This window comes from Brachypodium distachyon, chromosome 2 (assembly GCF_000005505.3).
Source record: "Brachypodium distachyon strain Bd21 chromosome 2, Brachypodium_distachyon_v3.0, whole genome shotgun sequence".
Lineage (NCBI taxonomy): Eukaryota > Viridiplantae > Streptophyta > Magnoliopsida > Poales > Poaceae > Brachypodium > Brachypodium distachyon.
Genome location: NC_016132.3, coordinates 23,224,279 through 23,239,345, shown reverse-complemented (window position 1 = coordinate 23,239,345; position 15,067 = coordinate 23,224,279). Strand labels below are relative to the sequence as shown.

Sequence of the window (15,067 nt, the reverse complement as noted above, 5' to 3'; positions counted from 1 at the left end):
AGAGCCTGAGACCGAGAATACGCACGGAGGAGTGCATACACTCGGCTCGTCGGATCAAGGCCTGCAGTCTGCAGAAGGTGCGCAAGTTGTTGTTTTTCTCGCCAAACTACATTGAACTCCTTCAGCGCTCTGAAATAAATCAACTAATACCGCGAGTAGAATAAAAGGAGCCACAATTTCCATTTTCCCTTTTCACGGGAAAATCATTGGTTTGTCATTTCCCCTCTTACTACTCTTTTCCTGATGAAAATTTGGGCTTCAGTTAGCGTTATAACTATTGTTGTTCTTTTGAAAAAAAGCATAGTACCACCACCAGAGCAGTACGTACAGCGCCACCGGTTACAACCAGGGGCAGAGCTAGTGAAAAAATACACACAAAGTGTATGCGATTTGAACAAAAAATCTCTGGGCTTGGTGCACTTGTGCTGCTAATTCCTAGTGCACCATCACAAATTAAGTATAATTAGCACTAAATTTCTCTTTTGACCCTGTGCCTCTGCACCAGGTCCCTACACGTAGCTCGGCCCCTGGTTACAACTACAAAGGGCACCAGAAAAACCGAAAAACAAAAAAAGTATTGCCATTTTATCTCCCTTGAGTACGTTAGTAAGTAGTGTGTGTTTGTTTAGAGAATGATATACTCCGTAGCATTTTTTCTTTAAGAACAAGATACGGAGTAGCATGTTTATTCGTCAGAAAAGGATAGCTTTGTGTTGTGACTCCGTAGTGCCTAAGATGGTCCTCACCCAATAGGGTGATTAGCATGAACATGCCTGTAATGCAGATTCCTACTGCTTGCGGGCCAAATTATCTTTTTACCGATCATAGTGCCTAAATAGTATATACCTATTGAATATCAGTAACCCCCTAAAAAGTATCAATACCAAAAAAATAAAAAAAATAATGAACCAGAAAATATAATCAATGTGTTAACGAACTGAGGACTGGGAAAATGATGACCATCAACGGTGGGCTGCAAAGCTCAGTCCATATGAGTAATCATAAAAAAGTGCTCAAGCATCATGTCTAAAATGAAGGCCCTGAAAACCAATATGCAGTTTACTCCAGATATTTAAGTACTGTCCAAAATTTTACGAACCACGGCAATACGTCATAAGATAAAACCTGAGAAAGATATGGCTGCATCCAACAATGTTAAGCCCCATTATAACTATATGCTTCAACAAGAACCAAATTGAGATATCCAGAATATAATAAATATCTAAAAACATATAAAAAATATATAAGTATTAGTACTCCTTGGATCCTAAATTGCTGTCGTCAGCGGCGACATTTAGGATTCAGAAGGGATACTAAAGAAAGGATGCGACAGTCCTTGCGGTCTTGGGCACGATCCCCAGCAGCACATGGCGGCGAACCGGACGGACGCAGAGCTTTGCCCCACCGCCAGGCCATGAATTGATTAACTCGGGAGGAATAAACTGTGGTGGATTTCCTACGAGAATGGCTGGCATCGTACAATGAAAAATGCATTGCAGCCGCAGGCACCGCACGCCCGTAGCATACCTAGACTAGATGCCCTTTAGAACTGGGTGGCCATGTGAAACTGCTCTTTCTCAGCGTCCAGGTCCGTTGAATCCCAACTTCTCTAATGGCCGCGTTGAGGCCCCGTGCTCTTAGTTTATGGTCACGCTGTCTGAGTTAGTACTCATCCGGTCCTCCGCACTCATTTTCTATGGCTCCTTCCAAAAAAATAAAAAATCTATGGCTGAATATATCGGTCAATGCATGGGCCAATGAATACGATGCCGTCTCCTTTATCTGCAAATAACTGTAACCCCAGCGTTGAATCTGTGCAATCTTGTTTGGTGTCCGTCCGAGTCCCGCATCCCATCCCATGTTTTCTAATGGCCACGTTCAGGTCGTGGCCGCCTCGAACAGAAGGGCACGTGAGTGTTTGCTTTGTAGGATGGCCCAAGTTAAAAGTTAAAACTCAGCACGATGCTCGCAGCGAGGAACAGAAATGAGCCTGGACCAAGCACTAATCGTGTAATTTCATCCCTAGGATGCCACTGTCCCAAGAGCATAACCCTCTCTTTAGGTCCTAACAATCGCACTAATCAAGGCTGCAGCACGCTATAACTTAAATTTACGAGTTTAGTACTGTTGCGCAGATCGTACTGTTTGACAGTCTGGAATATACACGAGTTTATATTTCGTATCAATATTAATTGTGGAAACCACTCCGATCCATATTAATGGATCCCCATATTAATTGTCTCGATCCCCATATTAATTGTCTCAAAAATGAATGCATGTATGGCTAAAAAACATTTCGATATATGTAATTTTGATAATTAAAATGGATCAGAGGTATTTTTTTTTGGAAAACACCTTATTTTATCCTCGACGGGAGAACGGGGAAGCAGGATTGGTCGAGCTGCACATGGATACACTTAAACAAAATGCTTTCCTTTTTGTTCTCGAGGATCAGGCAAGCCACGAGCCAAGGACCAGCACGTGCAGGTGGACACTAGAAAAGGAAGGAAAGGACAACTACATGTGAGCACTGATCAGCAAACAATTTACCCCCACAGAGACCGATCTTGCAATGTGCTAATCTGCAGCAACAACACTAGAAGAAGCTTTTCGCAGAGAAAAAAAAAACACCAATAGAAGCTCGAACGAAAGCCAGCACAGCAGAAATCTTTGGCAACATAATACTCCCTCTTCAAACATTGCTTCGTATAGATCCTAAGATAAGTCAAGAGATCGTATACAAAATCCATCGTTTCATTTAATTATCACCTAAATATCCTGCCATATCTTGCCATCTGCCGCATTAAGTGCACACAATCTCGAGCTATATCATCACCGGCTAAATTAATGTTTGCATCAGTAGCACTTGTCAGTATAAACGTAACCACCCCACATGCCCGTATACGCATCCTCCCCCTGCCCATACACACCACTTTGAGAGTTCAGGGTAGTGGACTAGTGGGGCACGTCAAACTGCCAATCTGCCCATACACCCGTTCGTCATACTACTACTTTTCTTCATAAACTAAGGTAGGATTTAGGAAGAGGATATCATCATCTTCTCGTCGTTTTTCTTTCTAGGCTGGGGAGGGCAGGAGTAAAGTGGACTCCTTTCTTTCTTGCCTTGTTTGGTTGGTACGCGCATTATTGCTAAGCTAAGCTCCACCGCTTCCAGTTCCTGCCAGGCGTGGCCGGCGCCAGCGGATTTTAGCGGCAACGTTTCGCTCCGGCTATTAGGTAGGTGCGGGATCCCTGTCTTTCCACTCACTCTCACACCCAGTCTGACTCTCCATGCATTCTCCGCCTTCCCAGTCTGCATCACATTCACATATGTGGATTCTGGGGAGAAGGTGACATACCTCTGTACCGTTCGGCTCTTCTCTGCAGGTTAGCTGAGCTCTCTCGCAGAGATGGCGCTGAGGCTGGTGCTGGCGCTCGCGTTGGTCGGGTGCGCTGCCGCTGCCGCGGCAGGGCGCGTCGACCTGTGGCCAATGCCGGCGTCGGTGAGCAGCGGGGCCAAGACGCTCTACGTCGCCAAGGACCTCAAGCTGTCGGCGACGGGGAGCAAGTACGCCGACGGGAAGGCCATCCTGGCGGAAGCCTTCAAGAGGATGGTGGCCGTCGTCCAGATGGACCATGCCGTCAATGGCAGTTACCGCGGGCTCCCCGTGCTTGCCGGTGTCAATGTAGTTGTCCGTTCCCCGGATGATGAGGTATATGCTTGATGTGTTGCTTCTGAGTTTGACGGCTTTGTTCTTTTTCTTTTTGGTGTGTTGTGTGCCGTTTTTTTTTTTGCTTTGCTCATTGATCTTCTGCAAGCAGCTCAAATTCGGGGTGGATGAATCGTACAAGCTGTCGGTGCCTGCAACTGGGAACCCGATGTATGCCCAGATTGAGGTCAGCAAACTCTTGACTGCAGATGTTTTTGCTTGTGATTGCACGAAAGAGAATGAAATCCTAGTTTACAGAAAACCTGAAAAAAGAATAATGTATGTAAGTATGTGGCTTACAACAAATTTAACTAAGACTATCCAGATGGTTGACACGGAAATTGCCTCGCAAAATTTGACACTGTGCTGAACCCCAACTTGCAAAGGGGTCACTTGCTCTCCTTCATTTTAATTAGAAGAATGTACTATTCTATTCAATATATAACAAAATATCCTGTGCTCTTTGTATGTCTCTTATTATATTCTATACTAGCAGTGATACTTTTTGTTCTTCTATGACGTGTCTGAAGAAAAAGGTTTGGCAAAAATAACAGTGCTCATTCTTGTCGCACGGTGGAGGCCATCACAATACATTATCCGCTGTACACATTTGTGACATACAGTTGATATCACTTCACTACATTTTGCAGGCACAAACAGTTTTCGGAGCGCTTCATGCTTTGGAGGTAACTTTTTGCATGATTTATCCACTTCAAGAGATATTATGCAGGACCACTTGTATAAAGCTCAGACACAATACTACTTGCAGATAGCCTGATAGTAAGTTTGTATTTTTGCAGACATTTAGCCAACTGTGTTACTTTGATTTTGTTTTGAGGGTAACTGGACTTCATTCGGCTCCTTGGACAATCATGGACATGTCAAGATTTCCTTATCGAGGGCTTCTTATTGGTAGATATCTGAATTTTTACAACTGCAATTGTTTTCACTATCCAGAGTAATAAAGCGCACAAATGGATTCCCTGAAATTTTATACAAATCATCTATATTGTCAATGTAGCTCCACTTCCCTATTAATCCCAACTTGTTTCTCGCTTATTATACAAATTATCTACATATTGTCCCTGAGAAATAAATATGGGTAAAACATGATTGTCACTGTGACAGGTCACTAGGATAGATTGACCACCAAGTTGCTATGGCATTAACAGTATAATAACACCAACCATGACAGATTTTTGCAACACAGTAAAACTAGACAAACACGCCCGGAAATTAACCGACCATATAACAAGTCTTGATTTTCACCTCTTGATATTACACATAACCATACATATCATTTCTGATCAATTTTCAGTCTATATTTCATTTTCTTTTCCCGAACATGTCTATATTTCGTTTTCTTGTCAACCATCATTACAAGTTATACCAAGATTGGTTACACATGCTTTACACTTCCTATATTTGATATGCATCATATATGCATATTGCATCTATGAACTTTAAGTTTCATGTAAACATTGTGATCGTATAGCTTATTTACCATCTTCACTCTATTTGACGGCAGTTCTCGGTATCGATATGTGCATTGTATGCTGCAGATACTGCAAGGCATTATCTCCCTGTCCCAGTAATCAAAAGTGTAATAGATTCAATGACCTACAGCAAGTTGGTATGTTTGACCTTCCAAACAAGTTCTTCAATCCTAACTGCTATTTGTTTCCTTCATCATATTGGTCTTTTATATTCATGCTCCTTAAGTTAGTTTTATGATGTAGTTTTATTCGCATCTTATGTTACATTTACTCTTTCACCATGCAGAATGTTCTTCATTGGCATATCGTGGACGAGCAGTCATTTCCTCTTGAAATACCGTCATACCCAAAACTATCAAATGGTGCATACTCTTATTCAGAGAAATATACAATCAATGATGCGCTCGATATCGTACAGTAAGTTTCTTTTATCATCATATTGGAGCTATTTCCCTTCAGTTATTACCTAGACTACCAAAAGGTAAGAGTAGGCCAGGAAAACTATGCAAAATGGCTTCCACTTAGGGAACTCAGAAAGTAAGCAATAGTTTTCTTATAAGTTCCAACCATCTTCCCCTGACATTTGATGTGCTCAAGAGTAGATGTCACTCATCTATGCTTCTGGACTTAGTTAATATGGTTTATCAACAATTTACAGATATGCTGAAAAACGAGGTGTGAATGTCTTGGCTGAGATTGATGTCCCTGGCCATGCTCGCTCATGGTAAGACACTTAGCTCTGTGCATTTGTGCAATAAGAAACCGTCCTTATCTAGATTATGCTCCATGGACTACAAGATTTACTGATGCAAAATGAATCATTTGTTCTTGCTCTGCATACTCACTATATTATTTTTATCAAGATAGTAGAAATTAGCTCAGAAATGCAATTACATAAAATAAGTATAAGAATAACCATACCTAAAGATTTAAACACCTGGTGTATTTCTATTGCTTCAGGGGTGTTGGGTATCCTTCATTGTGGCCATCAGCTAGCTGCCAACAACCGCTTGATGTCAGCAACAACTTTACTTTTAAAGTGATCGATGGAATTCTGTCAGGTAATGCACTAGTATAATCAGAAATCATGTTATACTTGCACCACAAATTTGGAAGTCATCAGTTTGAAAAATGCAACTAGAATAAACCTTTGTCGCAAAAACAGAAATGACAATTAGCAGTTTATAATAAATTCGGCAAGAGAAACAAAAGATGGTTAAATTGCCTGAATAGAAGTGTAACCATTGGCAGAGAAGAACAGTAACATAGGGTTAATATTATCTTTTGTTGTCCATTCAGATTTTAGCAAGGTTTTTAAGTTCAAGTTTGTCCATTTGGGAGGTGACGAAGTCAATACAAGTAAGTATGCAGAAGTCTGTACACAGTACCGTAGCGAATCTAACATGAGTTAAGGGCTTATTCATTCTTTACTACGGATTTCAGGTTGTTGGACTACAACGCCACGCATTAAATCATGGTACGCACTAATTGTGTTAATATATGTGTTTTTGTAACCTTTGGTAAGTATTGCCATCAGCATCTATTGCCACCTTTTATCAGTCATCTAATTGGAAGTTTTTTTCCCTGGTGTGCAGGTTGGTTCAACATGGTATGAATGAGTCTGATGCTTACAGATATTTTGTACTAAGAGCCCAAAAGATAGCAATTTCACATGGCTACGACATTATTAACTGGTAAGGGCGACTGGTATAAGTATAACTAGATTTTGCATCTTCAAATCTTTCTACTAGCCGTTGACAAACACTTGCATGCTTGTAGGGAAGAAACGTTCAACAACTTTGGAGACAAGTTGGACCGCAAAACTGTGGTGCATAACTGGTATGTCCTAATTGCCTGTTGGCTTGCATTATTATTATTTTTACCAGGATCCTTTGTTAGAAAATAATATGATGCACCCACATTCTGCGGTCAAGTCTATCACAACAAACAGTTTAGACCTTGTCAGAAATATCTACTCCCTCCGATCCTAAATTCTTGTCGTGGTTTTAGGTCAGAACTAAAACCACGACAAGAATTTAGGATCGGAGGGAGTAATAAAGTATTCTCATTTGAACTCACAATATGTATAGATTTCTAGATGTGTGAATTGACATCATTCTGAAAGAAAACAGCTGGCGATAATCTCTGTATTGAAAACAGTCCAGCATGTAACATAAATAGAGGAAATTAATAACTGGTATATTCTGTTCTCATAAATTAACAGGCTTGGAGGTGGAGTTGCAGAGAAAGTGGTTTCTGCTGGTCTGAGATGCATTGTAAGCAACCAGGATAAGTGGTACCTAGATCATTTGGATGCTACATGGGAAGGATTTTACATGAATGAACCATTGACGAATATCTACAACCCAGAACAACAGAAGTTGATTCTTGGTGGTGAGGTATGCATGTGGGGTGAGCGCATAGATGCATCTGACATTCAGCAAACCATTTGGCCACGTGCTGCGGCAGCTGCAGGTATAATCAGCAAAAATTCTTTTTACCCTCTAATTATATCTAGAAGTAGTATATGAGTATATTAAAAATTATAAAAGTATATACAAACTACCACATCTTAGTATGTGAGATGTGGGGTTAACTACACCTGGTAGTATAATGTATTTTCCCCTATATTTAGTAAATATTTGTATGCCATAGCAAGGAACTATTTACAAGTTCTTTTTACCATTTATATGCTACAACAATAGTATAATATAACTTGATGCATTACTATAGTTGATCAGCTTAAACCAGTGCAATAACATCTCCACATTTTTCTTGGAACGGAATAACATCTATATCATTCGGACAAAACGGGAATCTTAATATCATATGGCCTGATGCTGCAAAGTACTGAGAGGATGGAAACAAATCACATAGTGTGAATAAAGTTTCGAAAAAAAATGAATGTCATTTTTGTAAGTCAATGAGAATATACACTTTAATTACTAAAAGGCTAGCATACAGTCAAGCATCTCACATATGCATCATGAGTATGAAAATCTGTTACTCCCTCCGACCCATATTACTTGTCTCAAATTTGTTCAAATATGGATGTATCTATGTTTAAAAAGCGTCTAGATACATGTACTATTTTGACAAGTAATACCGGCCAGAGGGAGTAATATGTTTTCCTTTTGTTGAATGCTTCGATCATAGATGAAGAAACATAGTTTCAGATTTTCGGTTACTTGCTTTGTATCAGTATAAGAAATCAAAGGAACAGAAAATATGTGTGGTCTCACAACTTCTGAAATTATGTGTTAAGCATGCTACTTGATATATATTATCAAAATATAGCACAGAATTGGTGAAAGCCACCTCTCCATCAAGGCTTTGACTCACCAATTCACTTATTATTTTGAAGAGCGGCTGTGGACTCCTGTTGAGAAGCTCGCAAAGGGCGCCACAGTGGTAACTGCAAGATTGGCACGCTTCAGGTGTTTACTGAATGAAAGAGGGGTCGCTGCTGCACCCCTAGCTGGATATGGCCGCACAGCGCCATTGGAGCCAGGATCCTGTATAAGGCAGTAGGATATTCATAACGGGTAAATATCATTCATACAGGAATAAACATCAATTCAGGCATCCATTTTGCTGTTTGGGGCAATTGAAAAGCTCATAGAAATGTAATCCGGGACGTCCTGCAGTATAGTGCATTCCCCTTATTCGTGGCAATTGTAACCAGTCTGTGATATGGGCCGCTGTTTTCTGGTCTACAATTTCAAGCACTTGAGAGAATGAGAAAATTCCACCAATAGCGATAACTGGCGAGATAAATAGCGCCTGCAACATTCAGATGGGGAAATAGCACTTACTGATTGATGCTAAATGCTAATGTCATCCTCGTACCCATGCTTGTAGCAGCACGCAGCGAAATTAAGCAAACCATGGGGTAACGAGGCATGTAATCGCCCCCTCAACCAGTTCTTACCACACTAGGTACTGAATGGTGTGAGATGAAGAGAGCAATGAGCACTTTGTTTCTTCACTCTCTCGGTGACTCGGAGCTCCTCCGAGGTTAATAATATGCACACGACACGATGATTGTGCTCCAGCGAAGCTCCTTGCATGTGCATGGAGCTGCAGAGCTCGGCCGAACGGAGACGCAACAGCAACACCCACTAGAGCTGCTGGAGCTGTATTCCTTATTGCTGATTTCCCTCGTCACCCATGTGCCACGCCGCGTGCACGGAAATTTCAATGCCTCCAAACTTCTACGAAGATTTTTTTTTCCTCCCAATTAGCCCCTGAGTGGCTTCCACGTCTCTTAATGGCCACTGCCCAACGAACTAACTGTAAGTAATTTATGCTGAGAACCACTACTGCTTGTTGCGTCCCATTTTGGTACACCGTACAGTACACAACTTATAGCTGTGTCGCGCTAACAGTTTCGTTTCAAAGGACGTTTCATCCGTATCTCTGTATGGCACAATGATACCAATACTACTACTCGCGTTCCCCGTGCTTTATATGTGTGGTATGCTCTCAGGCCCTGGGGGCTGGGGGAGTTGGGGAAACACTTGGGCGGCTGCATCGATCGGATCCTGTTGGATACTTGGATGCGTTTCTCTCCTTCGAGTTCAGGCATGTTCCTTCTTTTCTTTCCATGGCATTTGATTTTCGTTTTCTGAACTGGCTCAAACGAAAACCCGTCTAGCTTCTTCGTTTTGCGTTTGATCGTACCGCTGCCGTAACTTATAGGCTAGAAGTCTAGAACAAGGAAACTAACATCAGTCTATATCTGTGAACAAAAATACATGTAACTTCCAACTCATCTTCATGTTCTTGCATACCACAGCGGCATGGACTTGGCAAGTAGCATCCTATGACTCTCCATAGCTATTTGTTCCATCACCGCAGTTGTCACCAAGATTGCAAGAGGAAGTACTACCTCGGATCCAACCAGCACAAAATCACTTCCACCTGCGGTGAATGGCATTGCTCTCCTAGGAGTTTTACCTACCCTTTTCACACAGGGGATACGAGCAGCGATCGCTAGCCTGTATACCAAGTTTGGCAGTGTGTTCACCATAAACCTATTTGGATCCAAGATAACCTTCTTGATTGGACCGGAGGTGTCGGTTCATTTCTTCCAAGGGGCAGAGTCAGAGATTAGCCAAGGTGAGTTTTATGAGTTCACTGTGCCAATGTTTGGCCAAGAGGTCGGCCATGGCGTAGATTTCGCCACACGGAATGAACAGAACAGCTTCTGTATCGATGCGCTAAAGACATCCAAGTTGAGGAGCTACGTCGATCCCATGCTTCAAGAAGTGGAGGTACTCCCAGCCATGAACAGAACTTCTGCGCTACTAGATAGCTATATATATACACTGAACTTAATGTCTTCCAACTTACAATGTGATAATGTATTCATGTTTCCGCTGGACTACTTTGAGAAATGGGGACAAGAAGGCATTATAGATCTAAAACATGAACTTGATCAAGTATTGATGTTGATATCAGGTCGATGCCTACTCGGAAAAGAGATTCGGGAGAAGATGCTTGATGAGTTCTACACATTGTTTCATGAAATCGAAAATAGCCTTAGCTTGATCAATTTCTTCCTCCCATACATCCCAATCCCAGCAAACCGCCGACGCGACGCAGCACGTATCAAGCTCAAGGAAATACTCTCCGAGACTGTGAGGTCACGTAAGAGGTACAACCAAGTCGAGGAGGATGCTCTACAAAATTTGATTGATTCCAAGTACAAAGACGGGCGCTCAATTAGTGAAGATGAGGTCACTGGGCTAATGATTGGCTTGATCTTTGCTGGAGAACACACGAACTCTCTCTCTAGTGCCTGGACTGGATCTTACCTACTCAATGATGCAAAGTGCTTGATGACTGCCATCGAGGAGCAAAAGAAAATTATTAAAAAATTCGGGAGACGGATCGACTACCATGTCTTACTAGAGATGTATACCCTAGACAGATGCATCAAAGAGGCGCTACGATTGCACCCTACAGCACCAATGTTACTTCGGAAGGTACATAAGCACTTCACTGTGTGGACTAAAGAAGGTCACGAATATGAAATCCCAGCTGGTCATACCATTGTGAGCCCTACAGTACTCAACCACTATATCCCTTACATTTATAAGGACCCTGAGGTATATGATCCAGAAAGGTTTGGTCCTGGAAGAGAGGAGGACAAAGTTGGAGGCAAATTCTCTTACACATCATTTTCTGGTGGAAGGCATGCTTGCCCTGGCGAGGCCTATGGTTACATGCAAATGAAAGTGATATGGAGCTATTTGCTTAGAAACTACGAGCTCAAACTGCTATCTCCTTTCCCCAAAGAAGAGTGGCGCAAATTCGCCCTAAAACCTCAAGGGAAAGTAATGGTAAGTTATAAGATACGACAACTTGCTTAGCACCTAGCTGAGAAACTAATATATATGTACATCCCTTGTGCATGTATGCATGTATGGTTGCATGTGTAAATCCTTGTTATCATGTTTATATGTATCTCCAGAAGTCTATACGTCCGTGTGGATGTAATATGCATGTATCAGTAAATCATGTGCGAATATATATGTGTATCCTTATGTGTGTATAATATTTATAACCAGTGCGTCCCCAGTACTTATCCCCTTATTTTTGAAAGTACTCCCTTCATTTTCATCAAATTATTCTTTACATCACATCTTAGGGTATAGAAAAGTATTGTTTTCATTCCCCAACTGTCAATGAAAGCAAACTTTTGGTCATTTATCTTTTTGCGTAAATATTCCGTACCTCAACCCACAAAAGCGGTACCCTTGAGGGGGCCCTGGTGACTTTAACTACCGGCACTGTGAGAACAGAAAAATTGGCTGTTGAGTTATTTCAATTGAGAATTACCTCCTTCTGCTGTGGAGTTGTGAACAGCTTTCTCTTTTTCTGTTCAAGTTTGTCATGTTCTGCATTAAACCGTTCAACCTTTTCAATTTTTCACATTCTTGAATGTTTTAGCCTACATGTAACACAGATTTCAACTACTCGGCTGCAAGTGTAAGATGGCAAAGTAGGAGATAGACATAATTTTGACCTGCATTTACCTCAGATTGCAATTGTTCGTAGGTTCAGTTTGAGATACCTGAAGTTGGACCTTCAGACCTACCAAAATTCATAAGGTGAAATCTGAATCATTCTGGAGCAACAGAAAGCTGTCTTGTCATCTAAATTTGTTGATGAAAAAGGTTCTCGAAAGATAGCCTGATATACACATATACTATGTGCCACTTCCCTATCTAATTCTATCCCATATGAAAACATGAAATAGTACATCCCTAGCTAGCTTGCTACTCCTTAAGTGAAATCCTCGATATGCAGAATTAAGTAAATGGTACTCCTTCTGATCCATAAAAAGTGTCGCCACTTAGTACAAAATTTATACTAGCTTAGTACAAAATGGATGACACTGTTTATGGATCGGAGGGAGTATTAACTTTCAATTTTTGCATCAATCATATAAGCAAAATAAGCACGGCAACAGAAAGTTAAGCATTATCACAAACAGATGGCGTGCAACACAAATTTCATAAACTTGAAGCAACCCAAGCATGCAATTCTAACATCCACTGTACGGGAACCAAGCATACACCAAGCGTACAATGCAAGCAGCATATCCATAGCCAATTGAACCCAACCCGAAGAAAAAACACGTGATATAGAGATGGAAGAGGAACACACCATTTGATTGCTCGTTGATGGAATGGGGAGGAGCTTGAGGGCTCCCATGTCCAGTTAGGTACGACCTCCGCGGATCCGTGGACGCGCGCCTCCACCAGTGCGCTCCACGACGAGGTGGTCGCGCGTGCTGCGACGATGCCCACGGCGAGGAGAGCGTAGGCCGTGAGCTGGAGAGCGTGTGGGCTGGGTCAGCTTCCACCAAATACCGCGCCTGCGTGGTGGCTGGAGTAGATCGGCGAGGATGAGCCGGCACCGAGGAGAGTAAGCGGTGAATTGCGACGACGGCCACAGCGAGAGGAGCGCGCGGGCGGGACAGCTTCCACCGGATCAGACGCGGCAAGGCGGCGGCGGCGACACGCGAGACAACGAGTTTTTTTTTGTTTGTTTTTCTAGATGAACGAGTTTTTTTTTGACAGGACGAGAGACGGCGGTGTCCTTTTTTGTTTCGAGCAAACGCTAACAAAGGAAAAAAAAACATACAAATACGCCAAAGAAGGATGCGGGAGGAACTACAGTCTCCACCAAGAAACAGAGAAGTCCAAAAGAAACTAAAAATATGACTAAAAGCAAAGTCTTCTCTGCAATTTCCAACGCCACTGAAATCCGATCCCCTCCGCCGTTGCCAGAGTCGTCGGCAGAGGGAACGAGCTCTCGTAAGCCACGCACCAGGCACTGGAGAAGTCCCTCGCTCAAAAGCTTTCTTGAACCGCGGTAGACACCTACTCCAATGGGTAGGATGAACTCATCTCAAACGCATTGGCCGGAGACGTCCTCCGAACCTCTCCAGCACTGGATCTGGGGACGATGCCAGATCGCCCTTCAGCAAGCGGCCGGATCCACGAGCCGCCACCACGAAACCAAGGCAGCAGACGCATCCATCTTCTTCCCCGGGCAGCATGCTATCGCCCGCGCATAAAGCCACAGACGAACATTGAGACACTCCAAAACTAGGGTGCCAAGGAGCAGAACACACAGATCCTGACCACCCCGTCCTCACCAGCCCGCCAACGCCGCCGGAGTTGAAGACGCTAGCACGACGAAGGAGCCAGAGGGACTTATTCCAAGATAGCAGCGTCATCCTCGCCTCACCGTCATCGCCGGAAAACAAACTAGAAAAAGCTAGAACCGAAAACACCAACCGGACGGAAGACCGGGCTCCCCCACACCTGCCGGCGCCAAAACGACGCACAAAGGTGAGGGAGAACCGCGGCCTTGCCGCCGGCGGGCACTAACTCCCCTCCGCTTGGGTTTCTGCGGGCGTTGGTGCTAGGGGAGGAGCGAGACGGGGAACCGTTTAGACGGCGGTGTCCTGATTAAGTTCAGAGGTGGAAGGATAGATCTGTCATCTGTGTATAACTTAGGGTCTGAGCTCCAACAGCTTCTGAACTATGAAAGCTGGAGTCCAAACAAACACCTGTTTTGGGGCCGGATTGTCCAAGCGGATGCTCGCAGCAGACGAGAAGCTGCGATTTCGGTGCTTCTCGTAGCTGCTGCTCCAAAACGAACCTTTTACTGTTCTGTCCTCCCACCAAAGCACATACAACAGCACAAACGTCCTTACCGGTTCGACCTTTCTTTTCTTCCCTTGAGCAACACGGAATGGACTATCCCCACGCGGCCACGCCGCCGCTGCCTGCTCCTCACGTGGCCCCGCCCATGCCACCACCACCTCCACCGCACGACGCCACCGCCACCTGCTCCCCACGCCGCCGCCGTCTCCCCCTCCTCTGCACGCCGCCGCCCTATCCCCCCTCACCACGGCCACTGCTCGATCTCCGGCGACCGGTGCCGTAGACCTCGCCCCTCCCTGCTGCCCCCAGATCCCGCCGCCCCTTCAGCTTCGGGTCAGAGATCCGGCCGCTCTGAGCTTATCCACCCCGTTCCCACGGCCGCCGCGCTCCTCTCTCTCTCCTCTGCGCTGCCGCCACCCTCATCTCTGCACCAATTCCAGCTCGAGATGCTGCTTCTCTAGATCGATCGAGCCGACCCCTGCTGCTCTAGCTCGTCGCCGGCCACCTGCTCCAGATCGTCGCCCACTTGCTTCTCCAGATCAAGTCGACCCCTGTTGCTCTAGGCTCCATCGACAACTGTTCTTTGATGTGTATATGGGACAAATTATTTATTTATTTAGATGTAACATGTCAAAGTTGTGTGGGATGCTACCGCGGCTAGAAATTCTTGTCT

The 15,067-nt window shown here is 43.7% G+C and overlaps 2 protein-coding genes and 2 long non-coding RNA genes across 5 annotated transcripts; 2 read left to right on the top strand and 2 right to left on the bottom strand.

The window, feature by feature from the left end:
- The first annotated feature begins 2,773 nt into the window (after positions 1-2,773).
- On the top strand, positions 2,774-8,977 carry LOC100838983 (beta-hexosaminidase 3). Its single transcript, XM_014899357.2, has 15 exons — positions 2,774-3,237; positions 3,388-3,713; positions 3,823-3,897; positions 4,361-4,396; positions 4,511-4,622; positions 5,273-5,343; positions 5,493-5,623; positions 5,865-5,930; positions 6,167-6,267; positions 6,506-6,565; positions 6,650-6,683; positions 6,802-6,900; positions 6,986-7,045; positions 7,431-7,681; positions 8,571-8,977. The coding sequence occupies exons 2-15, from the start codon at positions 3,411-3,413 to the stop codon at positions 8,735-8,737; spliced, it is 1,566 nt and encodes a 521-aa protein (XP_014754843.1). The 5' UTR covers positions 2,774-3,237; positions 3,388-3,410; the 3' UTR covers positions 8,738-8,977.
- Positions 3,784-6,261, bottom strand: LOC112270851. The gene is made up of 2 exons (XR_002963369.1): positions 6,128-6,261; positions 3,784-3,973 (listed from the first exon to the last, which is right to left on the bottom strand). It is a non-coding gene; the product is annotated as an uncharacterized LOC112270851 (long non-coding RNA).
- LOC100838376 lies at positions 8,585-13,320 on the bottom strand. 2 transcript variants are annotated; one of them, XR_002963370.1, is made up of 4 exons: positions 12,884-13,320; positions 12,250-12,307; positions 12,053-12,164; positions 8,585-8,721 (listed from the first exon to the last, which is right to left on the bottom strand). It is a non-coding gene; the product is annotated as an uncharacterized LOC100838376 (long non-coding RNA). The 2 variants fall into 2 exon arrangements; XR_002963371.1 differs by lacking the exon at positions 8,585-8,721 and adding an exon at positions 10,917-11,053.
- On the top strand, positions 9,273-11,794 carry LOC100838679 (obtusifoliol 14-alpha demethylase). Its single transcript, XM_024459265.1, has 2 exons — positions 9,273-9,790; positions 10,067-11,794. The coding sequence occupies exons 1-2, from the start codon at positions 9,766-9,768 to the stop codon at positions 11,581-11,583; spliced, it is 1,542 nt and encodes a 513-aa protein (XP_024315033.1). The 5' UTR covers positions 9,273-9,765; the 3' UTR covers positions 11,584-11,794.
- Positions 13,321-15,067: the final 1,747 nt, after the last annotated feature.

Coding starts and splice junctions, on each gene's coding strand:
- LOC100838983 (XM_014899357.2), top strand. CDS start 3,411: ATGGCGCTGAGGCTGGTGCTGGCGCTCGCGTTGGTCGGGTGCGCTGCC. Junction 3,898..4,360: donor CGATGTATGCCCAGATTGAG/GTCAGCAAACTC, acceptor TACATTTTGCAG/GCACAAACAGTTTTCGGAGC. Junction 4,623..5,272: donor TTATCGAGGGCTTCTTATTG/GTAGATATCTGA, acceptor TGTATGCTGCAG/ATACTGCAAGGCATTATCTC.
- LOC100838679 (XM_024459265.1), top strand. CDS start 9,766: ATGCGTTTCTCTCCTTCGAGTTCAG. Junction 9,791..10,066: donor TTTCTCTCCTTCGAGTTCAG/GCATGTTCCTTC, acceptor CCATCACCGCAG/TTGTCACCAAGATTGCAAGA.